At 35.1% G+C, this 21,757-nt stretch overlaps 3 protein-coding genes across 6 annotated transcripts; 2 read left to right on the top strand and 1 right to left on the bottom strand.

Moving 5' to 3' along the window:
• The first annotated feature begins 3,304 nt into the window (after window positions 1–3,304).
• Window positions 3,305–5,266, top strand: LOC114729124 (ABSCISIC ACID-INSENSITIVE 5-like protein 2). The gene is made up of 3 exons (XM_028916083.1): window positions 3,305–4,095; window positions 4,213–4,284; window positions 5,164–5,266. Exons 1-3 carry the CDS (start codon window positions 3,328–3,330, stop codon window positions 5,233–5,235), a joined length of 912 nt encoding a protein of 303 aa, XP_028771916.1. The 5' UTR covers window positions 3,305–3,327; the 3' UTR covers window positions 5,236–5,266.
• A 949-nt stretch (window positions 5,267–6,215) lies between these two features.
• LOC114729112 (uncharacterized) lies at window positions 6,216–12,985 on the bottom strand. Of its 3 annotated transcripts, none has more exons than XM_028916066.1 (14): window positions 12,738–12,984; window positions 12,502–12,601; window positions 12,086–12,173; window positions 11,540–11,639; window positions 11,376–11,449; window positions 11,169–11,240; window positions 10,823–10,900; window positions 10,428–10,552; window positions 10,119–10,191; window positions 9,654–9,715; window positions 9,193–9,573; window positions 8,014–8,116; window positions 7,239–7,461; window positions 6,216–6,650 (listed from the first exon to the last, which is right to left on the bottom strand). In XM_028916066.1, the coding sequence occupies exons 2-13, from the start codon at window positions 12,579–12,581 to the stop codon at window positions 7,270–7,272; spliced, it is 1,428 nt and encodes a 475-aa protein (XP_028771899.1). In that variant the 5' UTR covers window positions 12,582–12,601; window positions 12,738–12,984; the 3' UTR covers window positions 6,216–6,650; window positions 7,239–7,269. The 3 variants fall into 3 exon arrangements, 2 of the variants coding, with proteins under 2 accessions (XP_028771899.1, XP_028771900.1); XM_028916067.1 differs by having other exon boundaries at window positions 7,254–7,461; XR_003738710.1 differs by lacking the exon at window positions 6,216–6,650 and adding an exon at window positions 7,649–7,928 and having other exon boundaries at window positions 7,396–7,461; window positions 12,738–12,985.
• A 2,465-nt stretch (window positions 12,986–15,450) lies between these two features.
• LOC114729125 (uncharacterized) lies at window positions 15,451–20,433 on the top strand. Of its 2 annotated transcripts, none has more exons than XM_028916084.1 (7): window positions 15,451–15,647; window positions 16,718–18,107; window positions 18,234–18,289; window positions 18,388–18,621; window positions 18,727–19,018; window positions 19,486–19,682; window positions 20,165–20,433. In XM_028916084.1, the coding sequence occupies exons 2-7, from the start codon at window positions 16,800–16,802 to the stop codon at window positions 20,316–20,318; spliced, it is 2,241 nt and encodes a 746-aa protein (XP_028771917.1). In that variant the 5' UTR covers window positions 15,451–15,647; window positions 16,718–16,799; the 3' UTR covers window positions 20,319–20,433. The 2 variants fall into 2 exon arrangements, with proteins under 2 accessions (XP_028771917.1, XP_028771919.1); XM_028916086.1 differs by having other exon boundaries at window positions 15,639–15,716.
• The last annotated feature ends 1,324 nt before the right edge of the window (window positions 20,434–21,757 follow it).

The raw sequence follows: 21,757 nt of genomic DNA, 5'->3' as shown, positions 1-21,757 counted from the left end.
ACCATGCCGGCTAGCTTGTGGAATAAGTATTCTAGCTAGTTAAAGTTCAGTGGATTTTCAAATGAAGATCTTTTAATTATTGATTCATGTTTGAGTTTTTAATTAATTCATTTAGCATAAAAAACTGCGTAGTGGCATATATAATATATGTGTATTATAGGCTCTGGGTGACACGAGAAGGAAAGGATTACATGAAAAACTTGCTTTAAAGATAAAAGGAAGGGATATGAACAGCTAAAAAGGTGTGTAACTGATCAATATGCCAAGTGGTAAAGCGTGGTAGTTGATACCTGGTCATTTGCTAGTTAATTCCAATTAACGCTATCTGCCTCTTGTGGGTCAGACAAGTTAATTAAAATTTGAGTAAATTATTTATTCCTTAGTGGTGGAAACTAACCATAAATCATAGATAGAAACCAGTATCTGACAAACTTCATGCTGGGCACACAGCATTTTGGTACAGAAAACTTCTATATCGATCATCTTACAAGTGGAAAGATTTATAGATGGAGACCACAAGAATTAGGTCATCCGCCACAACTTTTAACCATTTTTCTCTGCGGACGAAAAGCCATCTCCTTTTTCTTTTTCTTCCATTAGCTGATGTGTATCTCCATTACCCAGAGGCCAAAAACTTTTTTTTGGGGGGGGGGGGTTCTTGGGATAACTTATAAAATAAGTAAATGTATCTTTCCGTTAAGCATTCGGTTAAAAAAGAAACTTGTTTGGCTAAATTTGGCTCTCTTGCTGGATCTTGCATGCTTTTTAGCTTTCGAACGTGCATGCCTGATCTATTGGAAGGAACTTTACACATACGGCACATAAGTGGCTCGTGGGAATGAGTTACAAACGGTGGTAAATCTTACGTAAAAGTCTCAAAGGATCGGAATTAATTTAAGGTTACCCAGTAACAACCATAAAGCATGTTGTGAAGGAATATCAGCAAAATGATATGCCTTAATTAGTCAAGAACACAAGCGACCTTTTTTTCCCATCCAGTGGTTCAAAAGGGTGGCGTAGATTCCTTCCAAACTGGCTAAAAAAAATCGTTTTTTAATATATTCTTTTGGGACTTCACGATCTTATATTCTTTGACCACATCTATAGGTCCCTAATTGTTTGGAATAAATGGAACAGTGGCGTTCTGTAGCTTCATAAAATCTTGAGGTTTTTGCTTTAGTAAGGTAGTTATAGACATAAAGTGGGGAATTCTTCCCGCTTGTTTTCCTTCCTGGACATGAAAGAAACAAAACCTTATTGACCTGCCTTCGGTTATGAGCCGCTTCTTTTTGCTCTGATCATTCAAGTGGGGGGGGACAAATTATAGAAGCTAAATTGCTGAGGGAAAAGGCACAGTAGCATCGATCTGCAATTTCCCTAACCCTTGGTTTTTATAGGCCTATAAAAACCTAGAGGGAGTCAAAAACAGTAACTTTTCATACTATTTTTGAGAGTTTTCTTATAGTATTCTCTCCGTTTTCTCCCATTTTCTACTCCATCGGTCCATCCAAACCAAGCATTTCATCCCGAGAGCCTGCCTTTTTTCATGAAGGGACTGTTTGAATGGGCTACTGAGTGTGATAACGAATATTTGGATGCGATTGGAGCCCATAAATTAAGCCCAGACATCAGAATAGGTTCTCGTGATAAAAAGCCCAACAAGATCTCTCTTTTTTTTTTTGTCTACATACCAAAATAACAAAAGCCCAACAAGATAAACTACACTAAGCCTTCAAGATGGCGACCTTGTGCTTTTACGGAGTTCCGGGTGCTCCATTGAGAGGTTGCGCTCCCGGTGGTCAAAAAAAAAGAGGGAGAGAGAGGTTGCTCCCAAAAAAAATAAATTAAGTTATTTCTGTAACAGTGAAGAAATGGTGTTTTACTTAGAAATTTTAGATTTGTGTATTTATAAGGGTCAGCTTACATTTTTCTCTCAAGCAAAATAGAAGGATGGGCGCCTCTTATATTTTATAACAAAAGAATTTCTTATATCTAAGTTAAAATAAAAGCTATTACTCATTTAAGATTTATTCATATATTTTTATTTCAAAAACAATATTCATTGTGATCCATTCAATTTAAAAAAATGGTTATGAAATACATATAACTTGTAACCTCCTTATATTCGATATGAATCATTTCAATTTTATGTTTATAATTTTATTCAGCATTAACAATATTTATTTTGTTTTATCTTTTTATGCTATTTCATACTTCCTGTTTAACAAATTAAGATATTAAAGTCATCTTGTTTCTAACAAACTTACATTCAATTTGAATCATTGAAATTTTATTTTTAAATTTGCCAAGTTATGTTAATAAAATAATTTTTTTTTAATTTTAGGTTCTGTTTTAATTATAACGAAACAATGTCTTCAAATCATTTGATCTTAATTTTCACATTACACATTTGTTTAAATGATAACTTCGTTGACTTCTTCCCTTGTTATCAAAAAATTATTGATGAAAATCCGATCATATGTAGTCTGTTAGCGTTATGGAGATTTGTTAACAACTGAAAATCATGTATTTGAGATGTAGCGTTTCATAATAAATTTTAATGTTAGTTTACAACTATTAATATCAAAATGTTTTAAAAAGATTGTATAATAACTTTATCATTGTAAGAATTGAAAAAGAAAAAAATAGTTTAAATTTTTTAGATGCATTACCTTTGTGGTTCACTGCGCTCTGCTATCTCGAATCCCCTTGGATACCAGTCAAGGCCTTGTACCATCAATATTTTTCTTTTCGGTGAAATCTACCATCAGTATTGATATTAAACTAAATTGATGATGAATTCAAATTTATATATATTTAATTAAACAAAATAAGTTAATTTAATAAAATATAATAATACCAATTGCCATTAATTTGGACCAAAACTCGACTCCTCGTGACAAATTTAAGATATATAGAAATGTCTAGACAAGAACATTTTATATGAATAAAATTAAATACTCGTATCTAAACAAGAAAGGACCCAATAATTATCAATATTATTATCAAATATATATAGGCTAGCGCACAAGCTTGTTCAGTTATCCCAACAATATGGTGCAAAATATCAGGAATTAATGACAGTTAAAGATGAGAACTGCGAGACTATTTTCCGATTATCTCTCTCTAAAAATAGGATCTCCTTCACCTAATTTAAGTCGGGCACATTATGTTAAGCACATTCCTAGATTTTTTATTTTTTATTTTTTGTGGCGGCTCCAATTTCGCTCTTGAGTACCCTTTTTCATTACAAGTTAGTAATAGTACCAGCTTAGCTTCTTTGGGTTTCTTCTGTAGCTGGGAGAGTCGTCGTTAATATACATCGCCATGGTTTCCACAGATACAGCTGAGAGTCCACATCCACACTACTTAACTTTCTGTCGGCACGGATTTCTGTATAACCAAAACTTTGATGAGTTTCAGAGTTTATTGGGACACAAAGATGAGAAGCCTTTGTCTGGAATGAGTTTTGGTGAGCCTCTGGATAACACGATTTCAACCGAGAGAGGTCAAATTACGCGTAACCTTCCATCATCCTCCTCGCCTGTTTCGCATTTCCCAGATAACTTGGATTTAAATGCGACGATGATTAGTAAGAAAATCCTGGATCAAGCGTGGAGTGACTTGGTTGTGCAAGAACATGTGAACCGAACAGGTAAGAACCAGGTCCATCAATCGAGTTTGGAGGAAGCAACTGCTGCAGATTTGATGGTACGTGCGGGGGCTATGAACGTAGGAAATCAGGAGCACGTCGGCGCCGATGCTCAGCCGCTGATCGCAATTGATCCGATGGAGATGGTGTCCCAGCAGGCAAATTGGCTGCCACTGCAAATGCAGCTGCAGATACCAGCTGGCATTAACTACTCAGATTTGAATGTTCGTGAATCAGCTTCGGAAATATGTTTCTCGGATAAGGTTCCGCCGCTAGGGATTTCATTGCCGATAGCATGTTCGTCGAAATCACAAGTAGTAGGAGGCGATACAGAGAGGAAACGACGTTATTCGGATGGGACCTTGAAAGAGAATTCTGAAAAGAAGCAGAAGAGGATGATCAAGAACAGAGAATCTGCAGCCAGATCGAGGGCAAGAAAACAGGTCAGTGTATACAAGCAAAATATATTTTAATTCTGCATCTGCCTGTGCTTTCCAAACTCGAGGATCACAATAGAAATCTTGTTTGTTCTTGTTTATCTGATGATATCATTGTTCAAGGAGTACACAAAGAATATGGAGGACAAAAGGGACCGGTTGGAGCAAAGTAATTGCTGGCTTAAGAAGATTAAGGTACGAAAACGCAACCATAATGTATAATGGATACGTGAATCATCAACTTCATAATCTTATGAGAGTAAATGTATACGTTTAAAACTCTAGTGAATTAAATTTTAATAGTAAATTTGTTTTAGATATAAATCATTTTGCGATATTCCTTGCAATCTGTTAACTTTCATCATTCTGTCTGAATAATTTTGTTTCTTGGTTTACCATGGTAGTTAACTCTATCCGATGGGGGGGGGGGAAAAAGGAATTTAACTATATCCAATCATCAATTATTTTTTTTTTTTAAAAAAAAAAACACGAATACTAACTTAAGACGAGCAATCTAAACTATTTGATTGACATATCCTTTTTACATTTAAAATACTGTTTTGCTAACCCAATCGCATTAATTGCCACAAAGGAAAAAAACCATCTTATAATTTTATTGGGGTTAAGCGGGCCAGCCTATATGATGTACAATGCTAATACTAATATATTATCTCAAAGCGGGCCAGCCTATAGCTTGAATTTAAAACTTCATAATAAATCTTATCCCTTAATTTGTCCATAAACGTTATCTAGACACGAGAGAATTATTTGCACAAAAAATTAAGAAAATATTTTTATTAATAACATAATATCAATGAAATGGCAAAATAATTGATGATTGAGGTACATAAACTTCAAAACTTAAAGGGGCTCGCAAATGGAACAAATTTAAGAGGGTTTTGTATAATTTAACTTAAATCACATGTTATAATTGTTATGATATTTTCTTGACCTAAATGAAGTCCTTGTGTTTAAATGAACCGTTTTTCAATGCTTTTATGAAATTAAAGTTACAATTAAAAAAGTGATAATTTTCTCATATTATATTTGTCATTCAATGTATCAATGTTGCAGGAGGCAGAGTCGCGATTCACAGAACTCACCCCAAAATATCAACTACGACGGATCAGTTCAGCTCCATTTTAAGAATGGGTTTTTTACAATCAAATTGAATTACTCCTCCGGTCCTTGATATAGAACCTAATTCTTGAGTTGATTTTAGTCATAAATATAAGACATATTTCTCATATTTATCATTTTTTTTAAATTACCCTTATGGATACTCCCTCAACCATAATCAAGTAGAAGAAGAAGATGGAGTATTAAAAAAGATGATTATGGTGTTTTAGGAAAAATGTGTCACTTTTCTTATAATTAACTAACTCACCTAACTTCTTAATATAATCAAATTAGTTAAATGGGTTTTATATTAAGGATCGGAAGAGTATTTGTTTATTTCACTATTGGTTGTCACTCTCCTTCAAGAGTACTACAAGCATGATGCTTGTTGCACCTTCAGAAGAATTTGAGTAATAGTAATACGAATTTTTTTTAATCAAAGATAAGATGAAAACTAATTGGCAAAACAACTACATCGGCAATTCAATTAAAATATAAGCAACAAAACCCATAAAATAGTAAATAAAAGATAGGTGTACTCTTAGAAATACCTATAGGCCATAGCAATAACATTGGATCCAAATAAATAGTTGATTAGCTGGTCAAAAAATAAAAAGTCACTTGTATCCACAATTTAATTAGCTTTCCGCTTATTGAAAACATTCACAGGCTCATTAAAATTTTCTTACAAGATCATAGACAGCCTTCTAATAAAATCAAAATTTCGGAGACAACATTAACCAAACAGATCCTTTCGAATTCAGTGCTTTTTGTTCGCGCAAGCACAGAAACCGGGAGCAGACACCGAACTTGACGAGTAAAACTAAGGGGAAATCATACAAGGTTCGCAAGCAAATATAGCTGAGATGTGATTATTAGATTTTATAGTTCGTCTCGGGGAATGTCTTCCCTAGGGCTTGGATTTGCCCAAGTCTGCAAAATGCAAATTTACGTCAGGTTAAATCTTAAGAAATTCGATCGAACCCGCATCGTACATGAACAATCAATAGGCAAAATATCACTTGTATTCAAGGAATTGGATTTTGCAGAGCTCCCGAAATTATCTTCACATAGGAAAACGTCTCATATTTTGTAGGGTCTAAAGGTCGTCAAAGATGAAGGAGTAGTGAGCCTGCTGAGCTCATTATAACACTGATTATCTTCAGAGTTCCCATGACTGAAAAAGCGGGGAAAAGGGCCAGAGCAAGAATAATAACATTGACTTAGACGTTGATTTTGATGATCGACAGCGGAAACTAGTTATGACTAACGCACTGGAGACTTCTATCAACATGACCTAATATTTACAGTCTCAATTCCGAGAACTCGCTAGATGCTATATGTACAGAGAAATAAAGGGAGGAAAAGAGGGCCCCAGATAATTTGCAGCGCATATGATCCATACATTCAGCTATCTTGGGTCAGCTTTCTCACCGTTGAACCTGAAAACCGAAACACATCAATATGCTTTTCAGTCAAGGAAAACAAGTCTTTGGCCGGAGGGGGGGGGATCAGCGAAAGTTTTTATTGCAAGCCTGAAATAACAAGAAGCCCCGATGCAGAATCGTAGGTTATTAAGGCCCAATGTCTAAAGTTAACTTCAGAAAATTTTGATGCATACTCAGAAAAATATGCTGCTTCCGATTTTAGTTCAAAATTTTGAAAATATGACTCGGATTCAGTTGCAGCTCAAACCCGAGTAAAGATCAAGCTTTTCAAAATTTGAATCTGCCAGCCTTGAACTTCTCCATGTAAATTGTAGCTCAGCCTAATTGCGTCCTAACTGTCCATCAACTATTATTAGACATGTAAAGTGAAACAGATCAACGGGCAAGTCCCGCAGAGGCAAGTTAACCTTGGGCTGGGCAAATTCGGTCTGAAACCGGATCTCATTACTGAATAATAGCTTGAATGGACCCAGTAGCCCAATCTTCATATGTTATTCCCTTTTAGAGTACTAGTAGTCCAGTTGTTCATGAGTCACTTTCAAACGATTCTAAAATATTAAAACTAAATGAAAGGGCACGTACGGAGAGAGTAACCATCTGTTGCAGACAAAGATCATTTCTTTTTAGCATCTATGAACATGGCTCGAGTCCAGTGCTCAACATCCTCACTTTGCGATGGGGGAGGAGGAAAAGCTGGACGCTCTACAAGATCCCATCCTTCAATTAGGCACTCACTTTTTCCATCAGATGAATCTGTGACATAAAGAAAACTAGCAGCAGAACTTGGCAGGCAATTTTCAATTCTCTGCAAAAGAGGAGAAATTCAAGGAATTAAAGAAAATGATGAAACCACTGACAAGGTACATGAATCATCATACAAATGGAAAGCCCATTTTGGGATGGATGATGAGGTATTTAATATGGTTATTTTGAACATCCGACTGCAAATAAAAACTACAAAATAAGTCCTGTACGTTACAACAGCTTTGTACCCTGATGAGAAATGACATAGCAAAGCATATCCGCGTATAATCTCCAGATCAGCTTGCCTTCCCAAAGGAGGGCTTGAAAAGGCAATAAAGTGAAACAGAAAAGTAAACTTCAGAAGCAAGTAAAAGATTATTAACTAAGCCATGGCAGACACCAAACGGCTGGCCAGTGTAAACCGTTTCCTGTTCCTAATATTAGAAAAGATATGTAAACCTATCAGAAAATTCTCTATTCTTTTAAATGCAATTCTTAGAAATCCAGAAGGACTCTGCTCCATGTTATCTGCAATTTATGAACTAAAGTCACTGAAACATAAAAAACCTCCTCAAGCATTTTCTTCAAAAAACAATGACAAGTAAACATTTACCCTTGTTGGCACCGAATGTGAATTTTCCAGCAAAGTGGTTGATGATATAGCAGAATTTACATTCCACACAGATTTGTTCAACTGTTGAACTTGCTTGCATGGCCTGATCGAAAAGATTAAAAAAAGGGGGGGGGGGGGAGAAAAAGCTGGTATTAAAATTTTTATTTTACTTCAAACTCCAAAACCAAATTATGAAAGAAACTAAGCATCTGCAATCCCGAAACATGTTCTGGTTAAAGACAATCATATATTTCTCACGACCAGTTAAAATTATGAAAGAAACCAGATATATAAAGCCAGTAAGACAAACAAATGAACTACCAAGCATACACCTGAATAAGTTGTGATTTAATCTCAAATGAAGTGACACATAAGAAAGCATTACTGACAGCTATATTGCTGCCTGCATCAGTCCATGACTCCATGAACACCATAAATTTCTGTTATTTAATAGAATAGTAAAAGATTTTATTGACAATGGCACATGGTCATAAATATATTAAGGTTGCAAATTTACAATTTGTTTCAACAAATGTATAATGGTGAAATTGATGGAAACATTTCTCACAGAATACAAGCTGGATGGTTAAAGTGGAGAAAGGCTACCGGAGTTATTTGCGATAAGAAAGTACCTGAGAAGCTTAAGAGAAAAATCTATTGGACTACTATAAGACCAGTTGTGTTATATGGTAGTGAATGTTGGGCTCTTAAGGGAAAATAAGAACATAAAGTTGGGATGGCAGAAATGAAGATGTTAAGATGGATGTATAGTCATACCCAAAAAAAAAGAAAAAAAAAGAGTCGAGATGAAAGTATCATAGCAAGAGTAGGGGTGGCGCCTATCGAAAAGAAAATGATTGAACATCATTAAAGATAATTTCGACATGTGTAGAGAAGGTCATTAGAAGCATTGGTGAGAAGGGTAGATCAGACGGTTTGGAGTCCTTTAAAAAGGGACAGAGGAAAACCGCGAAAAACGCTCAATGAGATCATTGAACGAAGCCTTCTGGTTAACAACCTATCTAAAGACTTAGTTGTTGATAGAGAACGATGGCGTCGTGCAATCCATATAGCCGGTCCTACCTAGTTGGATAAGACCTGTTGTTGTTTCAACAAATGCTATACAATTCTCATGAAATGGTGTGTAAAGATTCATTCAAAGGTAAACATGAAAAGCACCTGGAACGAGCCATCTTTGAGGATAAAACAGATCGAACTTCCTTGGATGATGAGAGTATAGCCAATAACTTTGCAAATGCTTCAAAAGTAGATGCCTCAGAAGGAACATCCAAGCCTAGGGTGTTGTAACAGTAGGCTGTGATGCATGCTACACTTTTCTTCAGAAGTGAAATCCCTTTCTGCAAATCTTTATGCGTTTGAACAGAATGTAAAGAAGCTGAGGCATAATTGAAGCTATTACTCCCAGAGGAATCCAGGCGAGGCCTCCTTTCAGATTCCATTGAGGCAACACCAAAATTACTTGAGCTTCTATCAGACCATGAATTTTCCCCACTAGCAGAGCAGTAATTTTGGCGCGGTATGAAAAGGGGGTATTCATTGCTGAAAATTAAGAAGTATTTTGGATCAGAGAAACCAGTAATTCCAAATAAATCACACTAAATACATTTTCACTGAAATACCTCCTTGAGGAGGGGCGTGCATCCCAATAAGAATCTCGTTGCCAAATTCGAGAGCAAGAGCCCTGAGGCAAAAGTAAATTATGCATTACATATTTAAATAAAGTTTCCTTCTTGGGGGGAAAAAAGTCATCGTTGAAGCCAACGTGGAAAATTGGTAATAATCCATGATGAATAATAAACTTTACAATGAACATTATAATTGGAGGAAAAACCATATTTGGGGTAAATATGCTGTGTTTGGGTCCAATGACGGAGCTAGGATCAAAATATGGGGTGAAAAATTCAGATGTGTGTGTGTCAACAGGTCTTTATATGTGTGTTTGGGTCCAACTTTGCAAGGCCAGATTGACCTGTTAAATTATTTGTTTATTTTGCCAGTAGCTGGGCTGGAATATTTGAATAAGTTTGAAACATGGGCTTCAAGGAAATAATGGGTCGATACAAGAATATTGAATCAGTGCTCACCGCAAAACCTGAGTTATGAAGTGCTGGGGCAGCCAAGTTATGCGCAACAAGATTTAGAAGTTGCACCATGTATCTGATTTACAAACAAACGGATAACTGGTAAATATGCAGCAAAAAATTCAAATGAGGATATAGAATTCTGAACCGCTGAAAGAGTATACTTGAAATGGGCTATAATTTGCAAATTTATCAAACATGTATAGCTCTATATTTAGCATGGAAACACGGTGCTATGCTGTTTGATGCCCTTGTAAAGATTTGCTTGTAAATGTGCATGCACGTGTGATTTTATAAAGAAAAGAAAATCACCCCAAAGAAGCAGAAAGCTCTTCCGATGGAACAGAGTGGGGATCAAGTGCTCTTGCCAAGCGTGCATTGCATATTTGATCATACTGACCACTAGAAACGTCACTTTTCTCTCCCTCTATAGCCACCTGAGACATTGAAGTTATGAACAAGGCTTGGGTTACATGGTTACATTAGTAATAGACCACACCCTAAATGGAGATGACATCATAAACACATCTAAATGTAAATGCCCTTGAAAAGCCCTGAGCTGAACACCAAAGAGAGACAAAGGACAAATTTATCCCCAAACAGGTAATGGAAAACCACGATATCCCAAAGGCAGGCATTTTTAACTTAATAAATCACAATGCACTGAAACGCATCAACAGAGTACTGATAAGCAGCCAATACTTTACCCGTCGTTGAGGAAACAACTTGCATATCTGTTTTATGACCACAGACTGTTTATGAAGACGTTCAGCAGTAATTGCTCTCTGCAGTTTAAAATAAAAAAGAAAAGAAAGGAAAGAAAAAATCAGAACATAAATTTTGCAGTTTGTAGAAAACGAATGATGTTTCACTGTGAAGAAGGTATGAGAGGAACATAAACTTTCAGCTTAAACCTGAGATTGAACAATAAAGCAAGACTCGTCAGTTACGTTACACAAACTTGGGAATCCCACGAATGTGGATGGGAATGCCTGTGTATAATTACAAAACAGTTCCTGATTATTGGAGGTTAATAATAACAACAGTACTCACATGCCCTAGAATCTGGGTACATATGAAATTAGGATAGAACTTCTCCAGTTGGTCAACTCGATTTTTTTCCAGCTGCAGAAGGAAAAATAATGGTATGAAAAATTCGCATACTCATGCACATTAAACTTGACAATATATTACATGACAGTCTGGTTTCAATGTCCATGGCAACAACATTTGCAGAAAAAGTAAAGAAAACAAGCATACCCTAGAAAAGGCTGATTCAAGCGCACTGAGCTTGAGTTTCAGATCAAGGGATTTACTCTCTATGTTAGACCTTCCTGTAAAAATACTGATTATTCCAGACCCAGAGAGTAAAACGTCATCTCATAGCAATATTTCTGATGCATATGTATATAAAGATTTCTAACCTTGCGCAAGTTGTTCTTTACTAAGTCGGAGCTTCTCCCTCAACTTTGTAAGCTTTTCATGTTGAAGAACTCTCCAATTCTTTTGATCATCTGCCTTCCCCTTGTGAAGATCATATACAAAGATGTTAATGAAAATGAATGGAGATAATGCAAGGCTCCTAAAAAAAACAAAAAGAAATCAGAAAGTTTGGAACCTTCTGCACAAAAAATTACAAAATGCACAAGTAGATTAGAAATTAACAATGTACAACTGGGAAATAAGAATGAAGATAATGGTGTTAAATGCAAAAATGTAAAGAAAAAGGGGAAATTTTGTTCTCTGACTTACAAGCAGATTGGCATGTCAAAATTTTCCTAAGAGGGTTAAGCAAGGACAGGGACTTTTCCTTGTTCTTGAAAATACTTTCAGAATTAAAAAATTTCAAATCTATTCTGAAATTTTAAATGATCTAATCATGATTGTTTCATTATTAAAAACGAGGCACTAGAGAAATAAATAGAAATAACACGTATTCATATTTCATAATTCATAAATATTGTTCAAACCTTAGCTACAAGAACCTCACTTAATGCTGCGTACAAGGAATCCCGATGAGCCTTCAACGATTTTAAGGAATGATAATACTCATTCAATCTGCCAAGGAAAACATCATTTAGATAAATTTATGAATAAAGTAAGCAACAGATACCGGTAATCACAGGTTCACTGTCCAGAAGTAGAGAAAACAGAATTGCGTGTAAACGCAATGATATAAGCCAGCAAATAACAAGTTCGATGGCATGTTCATTCATGTATAGGTAACATTTTAGAATAAGTATCATCAAGAATATTAGCGTGCTACTGCTTGGACGACAAAATTTAAAATCATAAGATAGCTGAACATCAAATAAGCTTTTCCCTTCGGGGGAAAATTATTTATCCAAAAGAATATATGAAGAAATAATTAAATCAAGTCACATACCTGTAGTTGACACAAATGGTGCATACCGAAGCTAGATTCGAGTTCTCACATAGCGCGCAAACACTGGTTTTTCTCGTCATCTCCAACTTCGCATCAATAGCTAAATTTTCAAGTCGAACAAGTTGAGAAATTATCCTCGAGATTAGATTTAATCCAAATTGATAGCCTAGGCACACTACTCGTAGTTTAAACTTAAGTTGCCATTAATTAAACAACAGGAAAAGGTTATAACTTACCAAAACGTACTACAAATTCGGCTCAGAATCTAATAGGCGGCGATCAAATGTCGCCGGTGGCTGCGTCCTCGCCGGAATAAAGAACCTAATAACCTAGCTAGACTCCTATGTCCTACTATCATATAAGTATTGAATTCCGGTAACACCAAATTTGAATCTATCGATAGATTTATATGAGCTGCGACTCCGGTCCCGCGGAAACCTGCGCATAGCCTCGTTCAGGCGTTCTCGTCGCGATTTATATAAAATAATTTAATATCTGTGTGAGAAAGATGGTTTCTTTTTAAATAAACTAGCAAAATCATTAGCGGGCCTTGACGGGGAGATCCTTTGAGTGAGTAAATTTTATTTAAGGTGTAACGGATTTTAGTAAGATTAATAAAAATTAAATTTTTTTGCCGGTAATTAAAAATTAAAATATACTTATTAAATTGCTTCTTTTTTCTTCCTCAGCAATCATCCATCAAATGTCATTTTTGTTATGAGTACGGATATAAATGAACATATTTTCAGCCAGTTCATCACATATTAAGGATGAGCAGCCTAAGATTCAAGAGGGATTGAGAATATAAACGAGTTCGTATTACCACCCCGTTTATGTCGTAAATATTTCATTAAAGATCGAGTATTAATTATCGCGTCTACAATGGTGAGGCTTTCGGGCTTGAGTTAATGGGGCTTAGCCAAGGGCTCAACCTGGCCGCTTTTATTCGGTTTTTTAACATCAAGTATTTTTTTTCAGGGAAAAAAAATCACTGAAGTTCGTGATATATTTAAGTACGTAATGTACTTTTATTATGTAAGTTTGGTGTTTTTTGACAAAAATAAGTTTATTTATTTTACGTAGTTACGTTTTATTTAACATTTTACATTATGACAGTAATTTAACGTTGAAATGTCAAGGTGTGAAATATTTGTAAACAGCTATATTTTGAATTTTGAATTTTGAATTTTGGATTTTGTACTTTATATGTTATGTTTGTATACATCCATTATCACACGTCGGATCACACATGTTCATTGGGTTATGTTTTTAAAAGATTATTGTTAAACTGTAAATTCATGTGAAAAAAAAAATGTAGAGAATTTGATATGATAAATTAAAAATTAAAAAATATATGTAAATATTGTCCTTTACTAAACTATCTTTTTAAGACTAATAGGTCGTTTATAGATGATTATGAAGATCATGGAATGTGATTAGAATATTAATTTTCAGTATCATGCTTTTTTCAATGGAATGTGGAATTTGAAGTTTAAAACATTTGTATTTCATTAATCTTGCATTGCGCAGATTAGACTCTGCAATAACTGTAAATTTTAAATGAAAAAAAAAATTATTTGAGCTTATGAGTTCAGCCTTAGCCCTTAAGCCCAGTTTACGAGAGTGTGGGCTCCGCAAAATATATGAGAAGAGAATTATAATTAGGTCTTAAGAAAAATATTTAATTATCTTAAAATTTATTAATAATTGAAGAGCATATAATGACAGATTTTATAATAAAAAATGACAATATATTCATATTGGTCACTTATTATTGAAACTTATTGGTGGTTAAATTCTCTCTTTAAAATCCCGTAATAATTCTATCACATATAAAATTAGAAATTTTGGGTTTTATTTGGGTCTTCACTGACCAGGTCCACTAGATCAGATAGTAGGTGAAAGCATGTTCTATCTATAGTTATATGCATTTTGTCCTTAAAATTTGTAATCACAGGACAAGACTAGGAGATACTTTGACATTGTTAGTTTAATTCTTAGAACTTGCTTTCCCTCCATGTCTATTTTTTAAGACAGTTGTTATAGATGATGTAAATTTAAAACATCAATGTCATGAAATATTAAATATCCAGTTATCCTTCAACCAATAAACAAGCTCTTGGTAAAAAAAAAAAAAAAAACAATAGACAAATTCATGTAACCATCCAACTCATGAAGAACTAATTTTGCAGCTCCTTACTTACCCCGAAATTTAAGAAAGTATTTAGTGGCAATTGAGTTTGATTATTTTTTTCATGATTTATGAGATGTCTGGATATCATGAAAAGTGTTTTTTAAAAACACTTTTTTAAAAACACTTTTTTAAAAATCAAAACAAACATTCATATATTAATTTCCTATATCATAAAATCACTTTTAGAATTATGATTTGGTTTCTATCCAAACATATTTTAAAAATCTTATATGTGTAAAATTACACCTCATTTCCCGTATGTATTAGATTACTTATTTATTAATCATCCGATTCTAAATATAAAACCTATTTTGTAATATAATTTATATTATAAAATGGGTCTTATATTTAGAACTAGAAGAGTGTTTGTTTTTGTACACCCCAATCCCCATGCTATTCAAAATCTAGTGATGTTGCCCTTAGGATAATTAATCATTGACAACGAGTTACTGTATTTAACTCACTATAATTTGGCGGGCTAGAATTAAAGCCTAACTCACTTCACCTCACCACACAGTTAAGCAAGCATACTTAACTCACCCAAAAAACTGAAAAGAAAAATATAGGAGCATTTCTTTTTTAAAAATATTAATTTAATACTCTGACAATATTTTTAAAAAAATATTAAATATCAAATCAGGGGGGGGGGATTTGAACGGTCCAATCAAAGAATGAAAGATCAGGGAAGGTCAGAAACGGAGAGAACCTCAAATCAAATGCTGTGATTTTTATTTTCTTAAAAATCTTTTCATTTTCAGCCCACGGACTTCCCGCCTACTAATCTGGAAACTTGTCGCAGGCCCCCACTGACATCACTGCGGGTTCAACTTTGAATTCATCCTCAAGTCTTCAACGTTTCTGCTTTCTACTCAAACCTTTCGCAACAAATCCACTCTCGTCATCAAGTCTTCTTCGTAGCTTCATGTTCAATTCAGCGCCTCCAGTCAGATCTGTATGTCATCCGATCTCATCTTTAGAGTTTTCCCCCGTAGATTTCTCAGCTTGTCCTGCTAAATTGCTGGTATTTTAATTGATTTCTTTGAATACTGTTGATTTTTCTGATTTCGCCGACATGTTTTTGAGAGATTATTTTGGCTGGCATTCTGCTTCATTTGCCAAGTAAATACCAAAGTTAGAATTTGGCATATATGATCCGTTTGATTGGCAAGTAACCCGATTTAATCGACCAAGAAAATCTTGTAAGTCTTTATATTAGATCATCCAGGAATAGGCCACGTTGACAACCCCCCCAACCGTTTCGTTCGGCATTCTGGCTTCTTGCATCGCTTTTTGGCAACACCTGCTGCCTTGGTGGCGTTCTTGAAACCCCTCACCACTAGAACACATGTACGAGGAAGATAGGTCCCCATTTTTTAAGTGAAGGCCGATCACCTGACTCCTGGTAACAGCAATGACCATAAGAACGTATTGTGACTGCTAGTGAGAGACAAGGCATTTGTTTTTCCGATAAAGATAGAGTAGTTTTGGGCTTCCCTCCTATACTTGAACTCCACGCTTCGTAGGAATAATCAGGTGAAGGGTTTTCTTTACAATTCCAGGCCCTTACTCCAGCTATTTTGAAAATCAGACGGACCGAGAAATCTAGAAAGTTAATTATGATGACAGTTTCTGAGGACGATTTAAATCTGTCATAAACAATTGGAATTCTGTGACCTGCGCAAAAGGCATATTAAATTTACTACCTACAACCCTTTAACTTCACATCAGACACCTTTTTCCGTGTATTTCATGAAGTGTGAGAACATCAGAATATGATTCATGAATTGTGCAGCATGTTATAGAAATTATATGATATATCGGTATTGATATAGATGATATATTGATGATTGCTGTTTACAGCTTAAGTTATCGGGAAATGTTTATCATCTATTATTCTTGCAGTACTAGAAACAGAAGCTTGTTATGATGTCACTGGGCGAATTCGCTTCTTATTAATGAAGACTAAAAGAAAATGCGTTGTTAATGTCTTATTAATCCAAATCTCACGCGTATTTCATGCAGGATTAATAATTACGGTGTAGCATATGGTCAGTGCAACATATATCTCTATGAAATAGCACAGAAATTCTAGCTTTCTTCCAACATGGAAAAGAAAGAGTCAGTGGAGACAATTGAATCAAATTCTCAAGCTGTTGAAAAGCTGGAAGATGTTCCCACTGTTCACAATGAAAAGGCCAAGCAGCCAGAAGAGGTAAAAAGTGTAAAAAATCAAAATATTGGCAGTGATGATCGCCCATTAGACAATGCACAAAATGACATATCTGACAAGACAAATGAGATGGCAGATGAGCGGGAGAGTAATGTCATGAAGACAGAAGCTGAAGATAAATCCTTCAATAATGTTAGACAAAACTCTGATGATGATTATGTTGATGCCAGAAAAGGTTCTAATTTTATCAGTCAAGGGGGAAGTGTAGATATAATTTCTGGACAAAATGACATGGCCAAAGAGATGAACGAGAGTGGGCGCGTGGAATCCACAATAATGGATCAGAAGACAGATGAAATGCCAAGTGAGGACAATAATCTAGAGCCCGTGTTTGACGGAACAGAGGTTCCTGGTATGGAAACTAGCAGAAGCACCGATAACTGTTCTTTAGACTTGAGTGCTGATCCGGATACTCATGGTGTGGTTGAGAAGGCTGTGGCACTTAAAAATTTTGTTAGGGAGAGAAGTGCTGTAGCAGTCTCTACTGTGCTACGTCGCCTTTCTGGAAAAAGTGATGAAGGTTCCATGAGCAATTCTGATGATGAAAGTAAGAATGCTTCGGAATCCTCAAATGTGGATTCTGCTGAGAAAAAATCTTGGAACCCCCTAAATTATATTAGGATGTCATTCGATGCTGAGTCGGAAGGCAAAAATGAATGTAGGGAACCAATAACCGGAGGTCCTCAATATCCCATAGCCATGAAAGGAAGGATTATACTCTACACAAGACTAGGGTGCCGGGAATCTAAAAAGGTCAGGCTATTTTTGTATATGAAACGGCTTAGGTATGTTGAAATCAATATTGATGTGTACCCCAGTAGAAAGAAGGAGCTCGACAAGATTTCTGGATCTTCTTCTGTTCCCAAGGTCTTTTTCAATGAAATACTTATTGGAGGATTGAATGAGCTGAAGGCCCTGGATGAATCCGGTAAGCTCGAGGAGAAGCTTGAATTTCTCATCACTGAAGCGCCGTCAATTGAAGCTCCGTTACCACCTCTTTCTGGAGAGGATGATGAGTCTAGTAGTGGAGCTCTCGATGAAATGGCTTTAATTGTCAGCAAAATGAAAGAATCTATTGTTGTGAAAGACCGATTTTGCAAAATGCGGAGGTTCACTAAATGTTTTCTAGGCTCAGAAGCTGTGGACTTCTTATCAGAAGATCAATACTTGGAAAGGCAGGAGGTAAGCTTGGTTTTGGTCTTGCTATATTTTATTTCACATTGTCAAGCAAACCATCCACTGAGTATCCAACTTAGCTTCATTTTGTCAACGATATCCATCCATTTGAATTCTTTTCGTGTTGAATAGGCTGTTGAGTTTGCCCAAAACCTTGCTAGCAAATTCTTCTTCCACCATGTTCTTGAGTAAGTATTCTCTGTTAGTTGCTTCCATTGTTTGAATGTTTTTAATTGCATAACTAAAAAAATCCTTCTCTATTTCCATTGATTTCATCTTGCTGTAGTGAGAATCTATTTGAGGATGGTAATCACTTGTATCGTTTTTTGGATGATGACCCGATCGTGGCTTCTCAATGTCACAATATTCCGGGGGGCATAACCACTGTGAAGCCAAAGCCTATAATAGAAATTGCATCAAGGCTGAGGTTTTTGTCTCATGCAATATTTGAAGCCTATGTTTCTGAAGATGGACATCATGTTAATTACAGAAGTCTCCATGGAAGCGAGGAGTTTGCAAGGTCTCTTTATATTCCCCCCTATCTTGAAATTTACAAGTACATCTAGTTATGCCAATATATCCCTAGCATTTTTTTCGACGTCATTAATATTTCCTTCCATTCAAGGTATCTGAGAATAATAGAGGAGCTCCAGAGAGTGGAAATGTGGGATATGTCTAGAGAAGAGAAGCTAGCTTTCTTTATCAATCTTTATAATATGATGGCCATTCATGCAATCTTAGAATGGGGTCATCCAGCCGGAGCACTGGAAAGAAGAAAATTGTTTGGAGACTTCAAATATGTGATTGGTGGGTCAACTTACTCACTTTCAGCCATTCAAAATGGCATTTTAAGGGGAAACCAGCGGCCACCATACAATCTTCTGAAGCCTTTTGGTGCAAAAGATAAACGTGCGAGGGTAAGTTGATTCATATTCTTAACATGTTCAATCTTGAAAGTGATGGAGATGATCTTATAGTTAAGCTTTTGTATCCATCCTGTTGGATACCGGATTTTCTCCTCATACTGCCAAATGACCTTGGCCTGTACTGTGATAGCTTTTAAGATGCCCTTTTGACAATGAAGGGCCTGACTGCAAAACAGAGAGTCTGAACTTTTTATGGTTTTCACCTGTTGTTTTATGTTTCTTTAATGCGAGCTTACGTTTTTCTCTTGATAACTTCGTTGTGAAGTAGGATTAATTGCTTTGAGTGATTTTACTAGTTTTTAGCATTGGACTAACTATGGCTCTCGTGAATGTGTGTATATTGGAGATTTCTGCTTCTTGTTTCATAATCTGTTGGCCCACATGCTTCCACTATGAAGTAAGTTGGTTGGCTTTTTAACATATTTGATGCTCATTATGTTTTTTACCCCTCGTGTCAGGTGGCTCTCCCCTACCCTGAGCCTCTTGTTCATTTTGCCTTGGTATGCGGTACCAGATCCGGGCCCGCGCTTAGATGCTATTCTCCTCGAGCCATTGACAAAGAATTAATGGACTCAGCTCGCAATTTCTTGAGAAGTGGAGGACTTCTCATTGATTTGAATACGAAGGTTGCATATGCCAGTAAGATTCTTAAGTGGTAAGTTCTTCTGTGGTGGATGCTTGACATTCTGTTGACATGCTTTTGGGTAGGGGTCCTCGCAGGATTTTGACGGAACAACTTGAATTTCTCATGTTCACAAACAGATTCTTTCCCGACGAGACTTTAGCTTTCAAATTTTATGCATTGCTGAATAGTTTTTATGGAAGAACACTTACATGCATCACGATTGAGTATTGACATCAATTGTCTGGTCTAGTTTGTCAATTAAATATAACTGTGGGTCTGTACTCCATACGGTGTGTTATGAGGTAGGGCTCATTATTCGTGAATTTATGGTTTTTTTTCCTCTAGATTTTAGATAATATATTGATAGATTAGGGTGCGCCCGATGATTTAGTTTTATCCTAAAGTGGGCCCTATATTTTTGCATGGAGCCTAAAATCAACCATACTGACTACAACTTGTAAGCAATGCGATATGACAACTGATGGCAATTCTCTTTACTTATTGATCCGCAGGTTTAGTGTAGATTTTGGCAAGAACGATGTAGAGGTACTGAGGCATGTGTCAAATTACTTGGATCCAGCTGACGCAGCAGTATTGTTGGATCTGCTTGCCACCTCTGAATTGAAGGTGATTCATATCCCATATGATTGGGGTTTAAACTACTAATTTGCAGGGAACCCAGTAATTAAGACTTGGTTCATATGTGATTCACCTGTATTAAAACTATTGGACCAATTTGTATATCAAGTAATCAATGTTACGTGATCACTTTTTTTTTTTTGGTTTATGACAAAATTTTAGGAAAAAAATTGGGCTTACCCACGATTCAAGAACAGGGCACTTAACGTTTGATTTACTGGGATGTGGTCACCTTGTTACTTGCTTCAAATATACATCTATTAAAACTAAAGAACATATTAATCATGTAGTTATATAGTTTTCACTCAATTATAATTTAATTTTTAAAATTTAATTTCATAGAATTCAATCTCTTAAATTTTAGCTATTTAAGGGGTATTTGAAGACCCCAAAAAACAGTTTTAAGAAGTGTCTTCATACAAATTTAGACAAAATCCGCTCACATACTTATTTTATATATTATAAAATCATTTTTAAAAATATGATTCGGTTTTTACCTAAATACTTTTTTAATCTATTAGCTTTTTTAATAATTTGATTATAGCTCAATTTATAAAAGAATAATGATTGAAGCTTGTAAACTTGTAGGGAAGTAATTAGAAGAGTATTTTTTTTCACTTATGAAATTAAACTATATTAAATTGAAATTATAAAAATTAAATAATTAATTTCTTAATACGAATTGAAGGATTTTTTTTTTTCAGGTTTAGTCTAAGGAACTTGATAATTCGGGGCACATGACTTAGGTCATGCCGCTCAAATGCACAATCTCGAACATTAAGGGTGTGTTTGGATTGGCGGTGTGTAAAACTGACTTCTAGTCTAACTGACTTTTGTAACTGAAGTTAGAGTAAAAATCAGTTAGTGTAATGCTATTTATGTTTGGATAGGTGCTTATAAAAAGTCAGTTAAAAAAGTTAAAAGTTGTTTACATGATTAATGAAAAAATAAGTTTGGATGTAAAATAACTTAAAAGAATGATATGAATTATATTAAATAATACATATTTATATTATATGTATATAATGTAATAATTTTAAGAGAAATATTAAAATTAATTGTGAGAATGACTTAAAAGGAGTCCAAGTATTATTGAAAAATTTGTAAAATATAACTTGTCATATTTTAATTAAAAAGCTAATTTTAATAATTTTTTATTTTGATGAGTCAAGCATAAAAATCAAAATGAAAATAAAATTATAACTTTTAATTAGTGAATTGCTTTAATTTTTTTGGGATAGAATATTAATTATAAAAATAATAGTGACTAAAAATGAAATAAAAATAGTAACAGGAACTTTATTATTCATGAAGAGAGGGGGAGAGAGAAATGATGTGTGAAGGAGAAGATGAGCATGTGAAAATTCTTAAAACCGGATGTGACGCTAACGTGAGAAAAGTAGCAAAAAGTAACATTGGCTTTATTAGGTGATAAGTTAGTTTTGAGCTTTTCTAGTAACGCTGTT

This window comes from Neltuma alba, unplaced genomic scaffold (assembly GCF_004799145.2).
Source record: "Neltuma alba isolate B1F8T4 unplaced genomic scaffold, ASM479914v2 tig00012604_pilon, whole genome shotgun sequence".
NCBI lineage: Eukaryota > Viridiplantae > Streptophyta > Magnoliopsida > Fabales > Fabaceae > Neltuma > Neltuma alba.
This window is presented reverse-complemented; position numbering and strand designations above follow the sequence as displayed.